Genomic DNA, 19,064 nt, shown 5'->3' with positions numbered 1-19,064 from the left:
GTACACACACCCACACCCACACATACACACCTGAAAGCATATCCTATGGATATTCATGTAAGCACACACACACACACACACACACACACACACACACACACATTTCAATACCTGCTATACTGCTATACAAAACTGTCAAAAGAGAGGAAAAATGGAAAAAGAGTTACGTACAAATATTTACATCTCAGGTTCCCACACCGAGTAGATACAGGCTGCAGTGGGAGTAGTAGGGATAGTGGAGAGGACTATTAGGAAAGAAGAAAAGAGGTGAGTTTTAAGAGCAGTCTTAAAAGAAGAGAAAGTAGGCAGCTGACGGACTGAGAGTGGAAGTTTGTTCCAGGAGAGTAGGCCAGAAACAGAGAAGGCACGTGGGCCAAAGGTACTGAGCTTGGTACGTGGAACCCGGAAAGTGAGAGGATCAGAGGAAGAGCGTGAGGGTTTGTAGATATAGAGTAGATTGGTCAGGTAGTCAGACTTCATTGTTGAGGTACCTGTAACAAATGGTGTTAAGTTGTCGTGTTTTTGACTCACTTGTGTAAACAAAGTGAGTCTATGTTTTAACCCGGTGTTCGGTTGTCTGTGTGTGTGTGTGTGTGTGTGTGTGTGTGTGTGTGTGTGTGTGTCCGTGGTAAACTTTAACATTGACATTTTCTCTGCAAATACTTTGTCAGTTGACACCAAATTTGGCATAAAAATAGGAAAAATTCAATTCTTTCCAGTCATCTTGTTGAAAACAATATTGCACCTCAGGGATGGGCACAAAATTTTTTTTTTTAAAGAAGCCTAATTATATGCAAACTGCATTTACTGTTATATTTATATTTTTTGTATTCTCTAAACTTGGCACTTTGACCTCTTATTCTGACACAACAACAAGAGGAGTCATTGTTATCATTTTTTGTTCAAACAGGAACTTCTTTTGCTAAGCATGGAATTTTTTTTTCAATTTTGCAAACGTTTTGGTGCAAGTAGTAAAAAAGGGAAAATACTCTGTAATTAATGCTAGGGGACTTAATTTATCACAAGTGAGTCTTGAAGGCCTTGCCTCTCTTGTTATTTGTTTGTTTGTTCAAGTTACCAAGAAAGAATGGTACGTTGTGTGTCTTTCACTTCCTGTGTCTTCTTCCCTACGTAAAGGACATTTTGTTGTCCCCCTTCCCCATCCCCTTCCTCCTTCTCCTCCTCCTCCATCACCCCCTTGCTCTCAAACCGAAACTTCCATTTCTTTTACTATTGAGGTAGCCGTCGCATCGTTCCACAACACCCAGCAATACGGTATTAACGTAAATGAAGAAAGATGAACAGCTAAAACTAAGGGATCAGAAAATGAAGTTTTTACCTAACTCACCTGGCATGATGTAGTTGCACATTTTCGTTGTGTTTTTCCCCCACGGGCGTTGACAGCCTGTCAGCCTCTCTCATCTTCCGCATTGTATAGTATGCTGTTTTTGTACGTCACATGATAGGATTATCATATTTCTGGCTACGTGCCCTGTGTGTGTGTGTGTGTGTGTGTGTGTGTGTGTGTGTATTTACAGCAGTCCTGTACAAAGGGCTCTGGTCTTCAAATGGACAACACACAAAAGCTTTCAGATCGTGGCATAGGGCTGCTCGACAGCATGGTGGCGATGGTATCGGTCACCAACTGTTCCCGATGTCCATGATAAATCATTATTTATAGAAAAAAAGAAGAAAAAAAGAAATCGGCCGGACACAGTAGTCCAGGTAACAGGTGGTTGGATCCCGGGCGGTCAGACAACAGTATAAAACACAGCACTTGTTCTGTCTCGTGTCACCAGTTTTTCCATATTTTCTGCGCAATGTTGTTAGCCTATGCAGAGAAATAAAGCTGGAGAGAGAGAGGGAGAGAGAGTATGTGTGTGTTTTTGTTTGTTTGTTTGTTTTTTGTTGTTATTGTTTGTTTTGTGTTGTTGGGTTTTTCTTTTTGTTGTTGGTTGTTTTTTGTTTGTTTGTTTGTTTTTTGTTGTGCTTTTTTTTGGGGGGTGGGGGGTTGTTGTTGTTGTTTGAGGTGGGGGTTTTTGTGTGTGTGAGCGCATCGAATCTGTGTTTCTCTCTGACTCTTGTATCTGGCTCTGGCTCTTCTCCCCGCCTTCCCTACTTCTCTTTCCCTGTCTCTCCGTTTCTCTCTCCATCTCCATCTCCCCGCCCTCTCTCTCTCTCTCTCTAATTACCCCTCTCTAATTACCCCTCTCTCTATCATTCCCTAATATATATATACATTTCTTTTCTTTCATACCATAACTCTCCTTTTTATTTTTGTTTTTTTCAAATTTGAGGGGTGGATGAAAAAAAACATTGTATTGCTTACTTTATTCAGTTCAGTTCCTCAAGGAGGCGTCACTGCGTTCGGACAAATCCATATACGCTACACCACATCTGCTGAACAGATGCCTAAATAGCGCCTTGAGAAAAAGTTGCCCCGGCAGGGGATCGAACCCTGGATCTTCGGTTTACGAGACCGACGCCTTACCACTTGGCCACCGAGGCTGTTAATCTTATTACCCTCAGAAAATAACATGTAATCAGCTCTCTCTCCCTCTATCTCTCCCAGCTCTATATCTGTCTCCTAATGTATCTTTGATAACTGAATAAAACATTTCGCATTCTCATTCTCCTATTGTATCTTTTCTTCCATAATTGCAACTCCCCTTTTATTTTTTCCCTTTTGAGGGCTGGATAAAACAAACACTGTACTGCATTCTGTATTACCCTCATAAAATAATGTTTATTCAGTTTACTCTCTCTGTCTCTGTCTGTCTGTCTGTCTCTCTCTCTCTCTCTGATGATGTGACCGCGTATTTCTTGTTGCTTTTGTTATATGACCATGTGTATATACCAATGGCCGATACATAAATAAATTACCCCCCCCCCCCTCTCTCTCTCTCTCTCTCTCTCTCTCTCTGTGAGGAGATTTATCGCACTGCGCCGCGTGTTGTCGGTAAAAGAAACACTTCGGAAGCTTTATAGTTATCGGAAAAAAACAACAACAACCGTTACCCTAATTTCAATTCCACAGCTTATGATGATAAATAATTTTGAGGAAATTGGATGGTCGAATTTTTTTATTTTCCTTTTTACTCTTAGCAATATTGTTTATCATATGATTTTGTTATTGTTGTTTTTTGTCGTTGATTTTCTTTTTACTCTCAGCAATGTGTTAATTTCTCTGTAAACCGCTGTTCTTCTTCTGTTCATACATTGTCCCCCTTGCCAAAGGACAGTATTGTCAATGGCAATATACAATGTCCGTGTCCGTGTCTCCTTCTGAGGCAGTAGAAGGAGGCTTGGGGGTGGGGGGGGGAAGGGTGCGGGGGAGAGAGGGAGGGGGGAGCACTCGTGTGAGTGAAATCAAATCTAGGGGCATAAGGGAGATAGGGGGATGAATGATCTCTCCTCTGCTGGGAGGGAAGACAGGGCAGGAGGCCACTCGACTGTGAAAAACAAATTGACCAGATAAGAGGCGCTGTGTGTCGACAAGATGGAGGAGGCTACTCCTGTCGGCGATTATTATGACTGTGTGATTCTGGGGATGGAAGCTCCAACCCTTCTCTTTCCCCGCCCCCCCACTCTCACCCCCATACCCCACACGCTACACGTGCATACAGCGATCTGTCATTGTTGCATCTCTTCACATACCCCTTCGGTTAGTCTGCATCGATCATGACAGAAACACACACGCACGCGCGCTCAACCCCCCTCCCCCCTCGGCCACCACACACACACACACACACACACAATGCGCACGTATGCACACATAAAAAGCGCCCACATACACACATATACGCACGCGTGCACTTGCACACACATATACACACCCACGCACGCACGAGCGCACACACACACACACACACACACACACACACACACACACACACACACTTGTGCACACATGCACGCACAAACGCGCTTGTACATGTACAGTGTGTGTGGGTGAGAGAGAGAGACAGAGAGGGGGAGAGAAAGAGAGGTAGAGGAAGAGACAGACTAAGAGACGGAGATATAGAAAATAAAATAAAATAAAAAGGCAAGAAAATCATCAGGAGACAGATATAGAGAGAGCCAAATGTAGGAAAGAATTAATCGCATTATTCCTGGCAACACGCGGACACCCTCCGGGAACAGTTGATTAATTTCTAGTGGGCTTGGTCGGCCATCGTCTTTGAGTTCCTCTGTGTGTGTGTGTGTGTGTGTGGTGTGTGTGTGTGTGTGTGTGTGTGTGTGTGTGTGTGAGGAAGCGTCGAAACGGCGATACCAATTCTGAATGCTTACTGTTTATAGAAGATTAGGTCCTCGAATGAGTTAGGACGTATCACTCCGTTCTTTTGTTTGAACGTAAACATGACTGGGTCCACGTAAATTGTTCTTTTCAAGTACCACAGAACCCTGGTGAATAACTTGTCAATTGTGGGTGTATTGATTGTTGTTGTTTGGTGATGCTGAATATAATTGGTTGCTTGTATGTTTCCTCTTTGTTGCTGCTTTCGCTGTGTTATATTCCATAATTGGTTGATTGGTTGGCATAATTACTGGTTGATTTATTTCATAAATGATTGATTGATTGACAAAACGCCCTTCTCGTTGAATGGAGAGACGCAAGATGTTGCCACTGCGTGCATTACAGCATGAACATTTGCTGACCTGCAAAAACCTGATTACGTTTTGCGTTTAATAAATAAATAAATAAAAAGTAGTTGGTTAATACACGTACAGTTTGTTCACTCAACCTTTTGATTCTTGACAAAATTAATTCTAAAAAAAAAAAAAAAAAAAAAAGAACTATATGAATTTATGAAAATTCTAATGGATAAAGGAAATATAGATCTGAATTAAAAGAATCAAAATAATAAAAGTGGGCGTTGGGATAAAAATGAAAAGAACGGGAACCAAAGACGGGGAAAATCAAAATAATTTCAAAAAAAAAAAGAAAAAAAAGTGTATATCTTACCGTTTACAGTCAATATCATGATGGTGTACATCATAAAATAATGCATCTGTGCATCGATCGGGTGTCACAGCTGCGGCCTTTCACTGCCCCCCCACCCCCCCCCCCCACCCCCCCCCCACCCCACCCCTCCCCACACCCCCATCATCCCCACCACCCCTGTCTGCCTTGAAAAAAAAACAAAAGGACCGGTCGATAGTTGTTGCATCAGATTCGTGACTTTTCCCGTTGGCGTAGGTTGCCGCGAAGGATTTCGGGCAAAAGCATTCTTTGCTCGTTTTTTACTCTGGTACATCAAGGTACACTTTCCATGCTGTCGAAATACTCCCCGAAAACGGAGTGTGGTTGCCTACATAGCGGGGTAAAAACGGTCATACACGTAAAACGTGTACATACGAGTGAACGTGGGAGTTGCAGCCCACGAACGAAGAAGATATCTCGAAAGGCCAGTCCTTCCAGCTCGTCCATAAGGTGACTCATTCTATAGCAGCCATAAGGTGGATCATTCTATCACAGCCATAGGGCAACTCGTTCAATCATACCCATAAGACTAGTCATTCTATCACAGTCATAGAGCAGCTCGTTCAATCATACCCATAAGACCAGTCATTCTATCACGGCCACTACGCAGGTCACTCTATCACACCCATAAGACGATTCTGTCACAGCGATAAGGCGACTCACTCTGTCATGATCATGAGGCAAGTCATTATACCACACCCATAAGACAACTCTGCAATGCCCATGAGGCAAGTCATTCTATCACAGCCATAAGACAAGTCACTCTATCACACCCATCAGGCAACGCGTTAGATCACGGCCATAAGGCAAGTCACTATCACAGCCATAAGGCAAGTTACTATCATAAGGCAAGTCACTATCACAGCCATAAGGCAAGTTACTATCATAAGGCAAGTCACTATCACAGTCATAAGGCAAGTCACTATCATAAGGCAAGTCACTATCACAGTCATAGGGCAAGCCACTATCACAGCCATAGGGCAAGTCACTATCACAGTCATAGGGCAAGCCACTATCACAGCCATAGGGCAAGTCACTATCACAGTCATAGGGCAAGCCACTATCACAGCCATAGGGCAAGTCACTATCACAGTCATAGGGCAAGTCACTATCACAGTCATAGGGCAAGCCACTATCACAGCCATAAGGCAAGTCACTATCACAGTCATAGGGCAAGCCACTATAATAAGGCAAGTCACTATCACACCCATAAGGCAAGTCATTCTAACACAGCCATAAGGTAAGTCATTCTATCACGCCCTTAAGGTAAGTCACTCTATCACGCCCATAGGGCAAGTCACTCTATCACAGCCATAAGGCAAGTCACTATCACGCCCATAGGGCAAGTCAATCTATCACGCCCATAGGGCAAGTCATTCCAACACACCCATAAGGCAAGTCATTCCAACACACCCATAAGATAAATCATTCTAACACACCCATAAGGCAAGTCAATCTGTCACAGCCATAAGGCAAGTCAATCTATCACAGCCATAAGGCAAGTCACTATCACAGACATAAGGCAAGTCACTATCACAGCCATAAGGCAAGTCATTCTAACACACCCATAAGGCAAGTCATTCTAACACACCCATAAGGCAAGTCATTCTAACACACCCATTAGGCAAGTCAATCTACCACACCCACAAGGCAAGTCACTATCACACCCATAAGGCAAGTCAATCAATCACGCCCATAGGGCAAGCATTCCAACACACCCATAAGGCAAGTCACTCTATCACGGCCATAAGGCAAGTCACTATCACAGCAATAATGGGAGAGAGATTCAAGATTCAAGATTAAATAACTTTATTACACAAGGATAAAGATTTTAGCCATTGCCTAGTCTTCTAGTCTGTCCTTGTGACAACAATAACAATAACAATGACAACATTAACGATAACGATACAACAATAATACTTTTATTAACACTGCTACATCTACTGCTCCTACTACGAATGATAATCATCATCATCATCATCATCAACATTGTAAAAAGTAACAAAACGAACGCATTCACACATTCACATCGACCCACCCACACCTCCACATACATACACATGTACACACTCTCTCCACCCAACACACACACACACACAGAGAGAGAGAGAGAGAGAGAGAGAGAGAGAGAGAGAGAGAGAGAGAGAGAGCATAAATCGATATAGAAATTTATGTCTTTCACAGATGGAAACTGACCTCTGATTATTCCTACAATGATGTCATGTTCGTGAACACTGTTTACAATGATATCATCAGTTTTAACTCTCTCCATACGAACGGCGAAAGAGACGATGCTAACAGCGTTTCACGCCAATTACCATCATCAAAATATTGCAAGCGGAAGGCTCTTATACTGAAGGGGTGAATGTTGTCAAAGAATACCACAATTCTGACGACAGAAGCAAAAGGTTGGGTCATTCAGACACCCACTGGACATCCGAGGGGTCTGTGTAGAGGAGAAGAGAGGACTGGCCGTACTGAGTGAGTTAAAGAGAACAAAAAGTTGAAGAAGACAAAAGAAACAAACGAAGGGAAAGAATTGCAGAACCCTCCACATACACACCCGTAAATCTCTGACATCCACTTACCGAGTTATCTCGCTTTGGAATAATAAACAGTAAGACGACAGGGTGAGTGTGGGCATTGCACTCCGTAAAACAGCCATAAATAGGTGCAATATTCAAATCTCTCTCCGTAAAACAACCATAGATAGGTGTAATATTCAAATCTCTCTCCGTAAAACAACCATAGATAGGTGTAATATTCAAATCTCTCTCCGTAAAACAACCATAAATAGGTGCAATATTCAAATCTCTCTCCGTAAAGCAACCAAAGGTAAGTGCAATATTCAAATCTCCCTCCGTAAAGCAACCATATGTAAGTGCAATATTCAAATCTCTCCGTAAAACAACCATAGATAAGTGCAATATTCAAATCTCTCTCCGTAAAGCAACCATATATAAGTGCAATATTCAAATCACTCTCTGTAAAACAACCATAGATAAATGCAATATTCAAATCTCTCTCCGTAAAACAACCATAGATAGGTGCAATATTCAAATATCTCTCCATAAAACAACCATAAATAGGTGCAATATTCAAATCTCTCTCCGTAAAGCAACCAAAGGTAAGTGCAATATTCAAATCTCCCTCCGTAAAGCAACCAAAGGTAAGTGCAATATTCAAATCTCCCTCCGTAAAGCAACCAAAGGTAAGTGCAATATTCAAATCTCCCTCCGTAAAGCAACTAAAGGTAAGTGCAATATTCAAATCTCCCTCCGTAAAGCAACCAAAGGTAAGTGCAATATTCAAATTTCTCTCCGTAAAGCAACCATAGATAAGTGCAATATTCAAATCTCTCTCCGTAAAACAACCATAGATAGGTGCAATATTCAAAATTATTCAAATCTCTCTCCGTAAAACAACCATAAATAGGTGCAATATTCAAATCTCTCTCCGTAAAGCAACCATATGTAAGTGCAATATTCAAATCTCTCTCCGTAAAGCAACCATAGATAAGTGCAATATTCAAATCTCTCTCCATAAAACAACCATAGATAGGTGCAATATTCAAATCTCTCTCCGTAAAACAACCATAAATAGGTGCAATATTCAAATCTCTCTCCGTAAAACAACCATAAATAGGTGCAATATTCAAATCTCTCTCCGTAAAACAACCATAGATAGGTGTAATATTCAAATCTCTCTCCGTAAAACAACCATAAATAGGTGCAATATTCAAATCTCTCTCCGTAAAGCAACCAAAGGTAAGTGCAATATTCAAATCTCCCTCCGTAAAGCAACCATATGTAAGTGCAGTATTCAAATCTCTCCGTAAAACAACCATAGATAAGTGCAATATTCAAATCTCTCTCCGTAAAGCAACCATAGATAAGTGCAATATTCAAATCACTCTCTGTAAAACAACCATAGATAAATGCAATATTCAAATCTCTCTCCGTAAAACAACCATAGATAGGTGCAATATTCAAATATCTCTCCGTAAAACAACCATAAATAGGTGCAATATTCAAATCTCTCTCCGTAAAGCAACCAAAGGTAAGTGCAATATTCAAATCTCCCTCCGTAAAGCAACCAAAGGTAAGTGCAATATTCAAATCTCCCTCCGTAAAGCAACCAAAGGTAAGTGCAATATTCAAATTTCTCTCCGTAAAGCAACCATAGATAAGTGCAATATTCAAATCTCTCTCCGTAAAACAACCATAGATAGGTGCAATATTCAAAATTATTCAAATCTCTCTCCGTAAAACAACCATAAATAGGTGCAATATTCAAATCTCCCTCCGTAAAGCAACCATATGTAAGTGCAATATTCAAATCTCTCTCCGTAAAGCAACCATATGTAAGTGCAATATTCAAATCTCTCTCCGTAAAGCAACCATAGATAAGTGCAATATTCAAATCTCTCTCCGTAAAACAACCATAAATAGGTGCAATATTCAAAATTATTCAAATCTCTCTCCGTAAAACAACCATAAATAGGTGCAATATTCAAATCTCCCTCCGTAAAGCAACCATATGTAAGTGCAATATTCAAATCTCTCTCCGTAAAGCAACCATATGTAAGTGCAATATTCAAATCTCTCTCCGTAAAGCAACCATAGATAAGTGCAATATTCAAATCTCTCTCCGTAAAACAACCATAGATAGGTGCAATATTCAAAATTATTCAAATCTCTCTCCGTAAAACAACCATAAATAGGTGCAATATTCAAATCTCCCTCCGTAAAGCAACCATATGTAAGTGCAATATTCAAATCTCTCTCCGTAAAGCAACCATATGTAAGTGCAATATTCAAATCTCTCTCCGTAAAGCAACCATAGATAAGTGCAATAATCAAATCTCTCTGTAAAACAACCATAGATAAGTGCAATATTCAAATCTCTCCGTAAAACAACCATAGATAAGTGCAATATTCAAATCTCTCTCCGTAAAGTAACCATAGATAAGTGCAATATTCAAATCACTCTCCAAACACAGATAATAAACTTTCCAAAAACACTAGAACTCGTTGGGAAGCAGTTCATTTTTAGAGAAATACATAAGTGGATACTACTTCAGCTCTGTCCGGTGACTTTGCAGCAGCTGAATGTCTAGGTTGACTGCAGTCAAAATCGTTGGGATTTTGTACTCTTTGTTAGTCCTGTTTTTTTTTGTATATTTGTGAAAGACACTGTCAGCGAACTTACCCGTACAAAGTTATTGTCTCGCCTTGATTATTGTGATTCTTGCTCTGTGGAATCAAATCATAAATCGGCTGAAATTAGAGAGGATACAATACCATGAACCATGACCGTAGAACGCACTACATGCTGAATGATCTCAGGTAGAAACTGCACTTTCATGAGAACAGACAGGCTGGGGTCACGTGAACAAGAAACAAACAAGAACATTACGAATACATTGGGCAGGTGTTTGGAATGTCACCTGATGCACCTCAAGGAGTAGCCTTTCACTGGCAACAGACGGAAAAACAACACAAGCTAAACGTTAGCAATAAACTTTTCAAAATACGAGTACTTCTCGATAGTTAGAAGAGTATGTGTAAGCATTAGGTGAATGATTTTTTTCTTATCAGATGGAACTTGAGAACACTGCCCCTCCCCCATCTCCATATCTTAAAGGTTTGGTTCTACGTAGCAGAAACAACAGCAGCAACAACAACAACAACAACAACAACAAAAACACAGTTTAGGATTAAAAAAAGATACTGTCGAAAAAGTGTGTACGCACACTGGGTTGAAGACTATATCCCTGAACACAAAAAGAACTTGCAGCCAACATATATTGGTCGTGACAGTGTGTGTGTGTGTGTGTGTGTGTGTGTGTGTGTGTGAGGAACGCATACAGTGGAGAATGGAAGGCTTTGTTGCCTGAATCTCGTCATAACCGGGAGAAGGAGGACCTTGGGTGGGGAGGTGGAGGGGGGGGGGGGGGTAGAGACTAATGATTATGTAGGTCAGCGTCTTGTATTTATAAACAACAACGACCCATCGCCGAACTATGCGTCACGGACATTACAAAGTATACGCGCTTGTGCGTGTGAGGTACGTGTGTGTGTGTGTGTGTGTGTGTGGGTGTGAGGTAGGGGATGGTGCGGAGGGGATGGTGAATTTGTGGTCGGATGGAAAGTGTGTGTGTGTGTGTGTGTGTGTGTGTGTGTGTGTGTGTGTGTGTGTGTGTGTGTGTGTGTTAGACACTGTGTGTGGGTTTTTTTTTGTGTGTGGGTGAGGTGTGTTTGTGTGTGTGTGTGTGTGTGTGTGTGTGTGTGTGTGTGTGTGTGTGTGTGTGTGTTAGACACTGTGTGTGGGGTTTTTTTGTGTGTGGGTGAGGTGTGTTTGTGTGTGTGTGTGTGTGCGCACGCGCGCGCGCGCGTGTGTGTGTGTGTGTGTGTGTGAGTGGGCGGGTGGGCTAGTGGTCGGATGGAAGTGTGAGTGTATGTGTGGGTGTGTTTATGGGTGTGTGAGTGTAAGTGTGTGGGTTGTGCTGAGTGCACTGGTGGTGGTCGAAAGGAAGTGTGTGTGTGTGTGCGTGTGCGTGTGTGGGTGTAGGTTTGGGTGTACTGGTGGTCGAATGGAAAAGACAGACGTATTACGACAGCCAAGCAGAGGAACGTTATGGACACGTGTGACTGACATATCACCGCGCCAGTACACTGTTGGTGGGGATAATGGAACGCCACTGTAACCTCCTTGTCAGCTGCTACATCCGCACATCCGTGGAGGATGCGCGTTGGGTGAAACGATAATTGTAGGCGAATGTCTGTCACGTCCGTGATCTGTTATACACAGACACAAAATGAGTCATGTCTCGGCCAGATGTGTCCATCATTTCTAACATCTCTCTCTCTCTCTCTCTCTCTCTCTCTCTCTCTCTGTGTGTGTGTGTGTGTGTGTGTGTGTGTGTGTGTGTGTGTGTTTCTGTCTGTCTGTCTCTCTCCCCCCCCCTCTCTCTCTCTCTCACTCACCCACTCACTCACTGTGTTTCTGTCTGTCTGTCTGTCTGTCTGTCTGTCTCTCTCTCTCTCTTTCTCCCATTTCCTTCAGATACATGTGTGCTATTGTAACAAATGTATGTTAGCAAGGACAGACTGAAAGAATATCCCACGCCTAAAATATCAATCCTTAAATAAATAAACGTTTTCAGTTCTGAGTTCTGCGTTCTCTCTCTATCTTAAAATGTAAACCCATGTCTTTGCCATACAACCTTACTGATGACAAACCGAAATAACAAAAGTATTAACGTATCTGTCAATCTATTTATGTAAATCCTTTAAGAGGTGCGCTAATGATGTTAAGCATCATTTTTTTTTAATATAAAAAAAATATCTCTTTGTTTGTTGTAAGTGTTGCAGTTGTGTTTGGGCCCCTTCAAAGGCGCGGTGGCCTATTCTGAATAATTTTTTTCGTTACCCCCCCCCTCTCTCCGCCCTCTCTCTCTCTCCCTCTCTCTCGTGTATGTGTGTGTGTGTGTGTGTGCGCCGTGAGTCAGTGTGTGTGTGTGTGTGAGTGTGTGTGTGTGTGTGTGTGTGTGTGTGTGTGTGTGTGTGTGTGTGTGTGTGTGTGTGTGTGTGTGTGTGTGACCCCGTGTGGGTGTGGGTGCGACAGGTTTTTGTGGCATGCTGTTATCAATGTTCCATCTATACACGTTATTGCCACCCAGTGAATCAAATGGCTCTTCCACCTTTTAAGGGAGCTTTTGTATGTTTCTTTGTTTTATACCTTTTGTTTGTTTCGTTTGTTTCTTTGCAACACACACACACACACACACACACACACACACACACACACACACACATATATATATAGATAGATATGTAGATAGATAGATAGATATACGTATATATGTGTAGACATATTTTATAATTCTTTATATTGATATAATACATATACATAATTATGTTAGAGAGAGAGAAATATGTCATTTGCTGCTGCTAATGATACATACAGCCTCCCATGTTAGCATCAACGACAAAGGACAGATTGAATGGCTCAGAGGCATATTCACGGTTCGACGAACAGACAAACACACAGAGAGGATGAAAGAGAACGAGAGAGGGGGAGAGACAACCAGGGATCATGTGATGAAAATGAAAAAAGTAAACAAATTTTACATGTACATTTACACGTGTGATGTACCATGAATGTGGTGGAAACCAGCAGGATGTCAAAACACATTGTAAGTATCTATTGACTTCGGTGACGATCGTTCCTTCACTCTAATATTAGAAAGTAAAAACATACACAATTGCCTTTTTTTTGTCCAAAATGCAATTGAAATCTACTAACACACAGAAAGACGGACAGACAAACACATTTACACACGCACTCACGCACGCGCGCGCACGCACATGTGCACTTTCGCACCCACGCACACACACACACACACACACACACACACACACACACACACACACTAGTAGGTACAAAGACACACACACACACACATGCGCGCGCGCGGGCACACACACAATCGCACACACACGCGCGCGCACACACACACACACACACACACACACACACACACACACACACACACACACACACACACACACACACACAATGAAGTCCAGCAAAACAGAACGAAGAGAAAATAAGCGAAGCGGGAAGAGTTACTGTTTTAAAAAAATTGCGAAATTCCAAAACGTATAATCACAGCTTGCAATGTCGATGTCAGGATTTTCTCCCTTCATGTGTCGTCGGTTTCCTATTCTGGTTACATTAGAGCATGGGTGTTAATTCGAAGTACTGCAATGTAAATAAAGTATTTGTATATTTTGTGTGTTATATACTTATCTGTGTATAGCCTATGGATATGGACGTATCTGTGTATGTGATAGCTGTGTGATCATTATGGATGTTTACATGTGCACACATATACATATACATAATTGTTTAGTGCGCTTTGTTTCAGAAATTGCGTACATTAGTTCTTGTTATTTTTTCCTCTTTTTTTCTTTGCCCTCCATGTGGATACAAAGACACAATTTTTACTTGTTCCACTTCATTTTAGAATATTCGTTTACTGAAGATTCGTGTTTCACTGTCAGTCACATAAATACCTACGACACTGCTCACAGGGACGTGGTGCAAGTGGAACATTGCACAATGGAAAACAGTGGGGGGTTACAGTGTTGGCTGTTGGAATCGTTTTCTTCTGTAAAGTTTGGCAAAGTGGAAATTTCTGTTTTTACATGAGACCGGAAGTAATGCGAGCAAGGTATTCCACACAAGCATAGCAAAAACTGAATGAGCGCTTCCCAGATTAGTTCACAGTGTGTTTTGAAAGGGGTTTTGTTGAGCGGAAAGACAGGATATTTGATCCTGCTGAAAGAGTCACCCGTCCACATGACATGGGGCTAGGTTAGCAGTTTCCTTTTGAGAGACAGACATTACTGTCAAGGTCTTCAGCTTGAGAGACGGACATTACTGTCAAGGTCTTCAGATTTCTGCGCAGTGGCTTCGAGACACCGCTGTGTGTGTGTGTGTGTGTGTGTGTGTTTTCTTTTCTATGCGTTGTTGTTTGTTTGTTTGTTCAGCACAAGGCGTACTGCGCTGTTCCAAACTTCCTTACCGCACCCCGGTAATTTCTTTTCACCAGCCGTAGTGGAATTGTAGTAATCAAGGCCATAAATTGCCAGCGGCAAAAAGAAAAGGAAAAAAAAAGGCCTAGTGCATGCAGCTGTCTAGAGAGGAGACCTGCACGGCTGCTTCAACGCGCCTTAAGTTCTAATAAACATAAATGACAAACTGTCTGCTGACTGATATCCAGTGGCAAAGGAAAAATCTGGGTTCACTAGGGCACCACTGTGTGTGTGTGTGTGTGTGTGTGTGTGTGTGTCTTCAGCATGAATGTCCAGTATTGGAATTGATCCATACTGATAACCCACAGGGTACAGATTGGTTAAGACGCTCATCTGCCAAAACAGAATCCGCGAGGGTCTGGGTTCGAAACCCGCTCTTGCCCTTTCTCCCGAGTTTGACTGGAAATTCAAACTGAGCGTGTAGTCATTTGGATGAGACGATAAACCGAGGTCCCGTGTGCAGCACGCATTTGGCGCACTGAAAAAAAGAACCCATGGCAACGAGAGTGTTGTCCTTTAGCAACATTCTTCGACACGCACGCACGCACGCACGCACGCACGCACACGCGCGCGCTTTGGGTTATGCTGCTCGTCAGGCATCTGCCTAGCAGATGTGTTGTAGCGTATATGCAATTGTCCGAACGCAGTGACGCCTCGCTGAGAAACTGAAACTGAAATAACCCGCTAACAACTTTGAAGTTTTCGTTTGACAGTCAAAACCGTGGGAGTATTGCACTCTTTAATAGTCACGTTTTAATTGCATGGGCTTATTTATTTGTGAAAACCACTGCCAACGAACTTATTACTGCCAAGTTTATGTTTCGCCTTGATTATTGCGATTCCTGCTCTGGGGAATCACATCATCAGTTGGCTGAAATGAGATCGTGGATACAATATCATGAGCCATGGCATTGGGACACACTGCATACTAAACAAAACAAAGGGAGAAACAGCATCCACGAGAACAGACAGGCTGGATTCACGTGAACAAGAAACAAACAAAAACATTACAAATATTTAGGTCACATGTTTGGAATATCGCCAGATGCAGTTTTAACTCACTCCGTACGGCCAGTCCTCTCTTCTCCTCTACACAGACCCCTCGGATGTCCAGTGGGTGTCTGAATGACCCAACCTTTAGCTTCCGTCGTAAGAATTGTGGTATTCTTTGTCAACATTCACCTCTTCAGTATAAGAGCCTTCCGCCTGCAATATTTTGATGATGGTAATTGGGGTGAAACGCTGTTAACGTCGTCTCTTTCGCCGTTCGTATGGAGAGAGTTAAGAGCAGTGCTTCATTGGACAGAGAGCACGAGCAAGACCAAGGGAGACATGGTGCAGAACAGGTAAAACAGAACTGAAGAAGACATACCTCAGAGAAGCCAGCTAACACAGCACAAGACAGATCGGAGCGGAGATCTCTGGTGACGGCCCCATGAACCACAGGGCACGAAATGGGTTAAATAATGTAATTAGGTATGCGGCAGTCCCCAAGCTGCGTTTTTAAAAGAAGCTGGAGTGATTGTAGGTTTTGTTCACAACTAAAATTCTGAAGATTGTTTTAGATACAAGTGCATGTGCGTGTGTGAAGGGGTCAGTGAGTGTGTCCGTGCGCGCTTTTTTGTTCATATGTCATATATTATTTCTGTGTATTCAATGCCTGGCTTCATGAAGTACTGAAGTCATCATGAGTACACGTCAAGATAAATACATACTGATACATGCTGTTACTCACTTAAAATCATATTTAGGATACATTATGCATACTGTTACATGCTGTTACTCACATTATATTACTCAGTTCACTTTTCATGAAACTATATGTACGGGTAGTAAATGTTAACTGCCAATGACTTAAGATTGTGATAAACTATTCTGAATCGCTGTTGCCATGAACATTTTACACACACACACACACACACACACACACACACACACACACACACACACGCACGCACGCACGCACGCACGCACGCACACATCGCGCGCACAGAAACTAGTCACAGCAAAATCATCAGTTTTAGAAGAAAGAAGAAACAATGTAGCTTTTAACATTTCTTTGTTTCACAAAATTTCGAACAAATGAAAAAATAAATTGAAAAATGATTTTTAAAAATCCAGCGTCTTCCCACATTTACCTTTAGATATACATGCACCAACAGGATCTATAGATTCTTCACGCATTGTCTCACTGATTTTCGCCTCTGTGTAATATGTTTGCGTTTTGAAATAGGTATCACATTGCTTTCCCTGTTTTATTAATCTGTTGTTAAGACTGTTATTGGCGGTGTGTATTTTCACAAAAAGCAGTCTGAATCAGATGATGTCGATGAAATTTGCTGATATATATATATATATATATATATATATATATATATATATATATATATATATATATATATATAGTTTGGCCTGGTTTCCTGCTTATGAAGAAGTAGAAAAATGCGGATGTGTCGGATTTCTTTGCAAAAAGCAAAATGGACGCACAGGAGATGTAAGCATCACAACAGTTTGTTGTTTTTTTTCTTCACTTTTTAAGTTACATGATACTTAATAACATAAAAGAACAATAACCATATACGCAATGGGTCAAGGACCCGGGCTTTTAGGATGCAAATGCCAACAGAAACAGGAGTAGAAAGTAACAATGAAGGAGAATATGAAGAATGGCTGGGAGCGACAAGCTAGAAGGGGAAGAAAGGCAACCAGACGGGCGCAATAGCCGAGTGGTTAAAGCGTTGGACTGTCAATCTGAGGGTCCCGGGTTCGAATCACGGTGACGGCGCCTGGTGGGTAAAGGGTGGAGATTTTTACCATGTCCCAGGTCAACATATGTGCAGACCTGCTAGTGCCTGAACCCCCTTCGTGTGTATATGCAAGCAGAAGATCAAATACGCATGTTAAAGATCCTGTAATCCATGTCAGCGTTCGGTGGGTTATGGAAACAAGAACATACCCAGCATGCACACCCCCGAAAGCGGAGTATGGCTGCCTACATGGTGGGGTAAAAACGGTCATACACGTAAAAGCCCACTCGTGTGCATACGAGTGAACGCAGAAGAAGAAGAAGAAGAAGAAAGGCAACTAACCAACCAACCAAACAAAACAACAGATGCGCAGAAGGAAATGATTCTGAACCCAACAAAACAAACAACAAAAAAGAGTCAAACCAAAAACAAAAGAAAACTTACCCGACACAGCTAACAAAATCGCCAGAACCACCAAAACCATCATGCCGCTCTCTCAGTCTTTGTCCTCAGATAGCAAACTACAGTTTCCACTGTAGCCCTTAACTTGCGAGAAAAGGAAGAAGCTTAAAAACCAGTGCAAAAAAAAAAAGTAGAAGGTAAGCCCTTGCCCTTTCTCCCGAGTTTGACTGGAAATTCAAACTGAGCGTGTAGTCATTTGGATGAGACGATAAACCGAGGTCCCGTGTGCAGCACGCATTTGGCGCACTGAAAAAAAGAACCCATGGCAACGAGAGTGTTGTCCTTTAGCAACATTCTTCGACACGCACGCACGCACGCACGCACGCACGCACACGCGCGCGCTTTGGGTTATGCTGCTCGTCAGGCATCTGCCTAGCAGATGTGTTGTAGCGTATATGCAATTGTCCGAACGCAGTGACGCCTCGCTGAGAAACTGAAACTGAAATAACCCGCTAACAACTTTGAAGTTTTCGTTTGACAGTCAAAACCGTGGGGGTATTGTTCTCTTTAATAGTCACGTTTTAATTGCATGGGCTTATTTATTTGTGAAAACCACTGCCAACGAACTTATTACTGCCAAGTTTATGTTTCGCCGTGATTATTGCGATTCCTGCTCTGGGGAATCACATCATCAGTTGGCTGAAATGAGATCGTGGATACAATATCATGAGCCATGGCATTGGGACACACTGCATACTAAACAAAACTAAGAGATAAACAGCATCCACGAGAACAGACAGGCTGGATTCACGTGAACAAGAAACAAACAAAAACATTACAAATATGTAGGTCACGTGTTTGGAATATCGCCAGATGCAGTTTTAAGAGCAGTGCTTCATTGGACAGAGAGCACGAGCAAGACCAAGGGAGACATGGTGCAGAACAGGTAAAACAGAACTGAAGAAGGCATACCTCAGAGAAGCCAGCTAACACAGCACAAGACAGATCGGAGCGGAGATCTCTGGTGACGGCCCCATGAACCACAGGGCACGAAATGGGTTAAATAATGTAATTAGGTATGCGGCAGTCCCCAAACTGCGTTTTTAAAAGAAGCTAGAGTGATTGTAGGTTTTGTTCACAACTAAAATTCTGAAGATTGTTTTAGATACAAGTGCATGTGCGTGTGTGAAGGGGTCAGTGAGTGTGTCCGTGCGCGCTTTCTTGTTCATATGTCATATATTATTTCTGTGTATTCAATGCCTGGCTTCATGAAGTACTGAAGTCATCATGAGTACACGTCAAGATAAATACATACTGATACATGCT

At 42.1% G+C, this 19,064-nt stretch overlaps 2 protein-coding genes and 1 non-coding gene across 5 annotated transcripts in view; 1 reads left to right on the top strand and 2 right to left on the bottom strand.

Annotated features, from left to right (window-relative positions):
- LOC143291187 (uncharacterized) overlaps positions 1-19,064 on the bottom strand; it is a 53,059-nt gene that overhangs the window by 32,236 nt on the left and 1,759 nt on the right. For 2 of the 3 annotated variants that reach the window (XM_076600917.1, XM_076600935.1), the window contains exon 1: positions 17,781-17,937. The exons of the other annotated variant lie outside the window; for it this stretch is intronic. In XM_076600917.1, coding sequence (XP_076457032.1) covers positions 17,781-17,823 — 43 coding nt within the window. In that variant the 5' untranslated portion in view covers positions 17,824-17,937. Of the gene's footprint in view, positions 1-17,780; positions 17,938-19,064 lie in introns of those variants that run through there. 3 annotated transcript variants of the gene reach the window in all.
- On the bottom strand, positions 2,437-2,508 carry Trnat-cgu (transfer RNA threonine (anticodon CGU)). The gene has a single exon. It is a non-coding gene; the product is annotated as a tRNA-Thr (tRNA).
- LOC143290402 (uncharacterized) lies at positions 3,500-10,454 on the top strand. The gene is made up of 4 exons (XM_076599810.1): positions 3,500-3,536; positions 5,765-6,224; positions 6,476-6,556; positions 10,418-10,454. Exons 1-4 carry the CDS (start codon positions 3,500-3,502, stop codon positions 10,452-10,454), a joined length of 615 nt encoding a protein of 204 aa, XP_076455925.1.

Source organism: Babylonia areolata, chromosome 1 (assembly GCF_041734735.1).
Source record: "Babylonia areolata isolate BAREFJ2019XMU chromosome 1, ASM4173473v1, whole genome shotgun sequence".
In the NCBI taxonomy this organism is placed as follows: domain Eukaryota; kingdom Metazoa; phylum Mollusca; class Gastropoda; order Neogastropoda; family Buccinidae; genus Babylonia; species Babylonia areolata.
The sequence above is the reverse complement of the archived record's forward strand: the minus strand, read 5'-3'. Positions and strand labels throughout refer to the sequence as shown.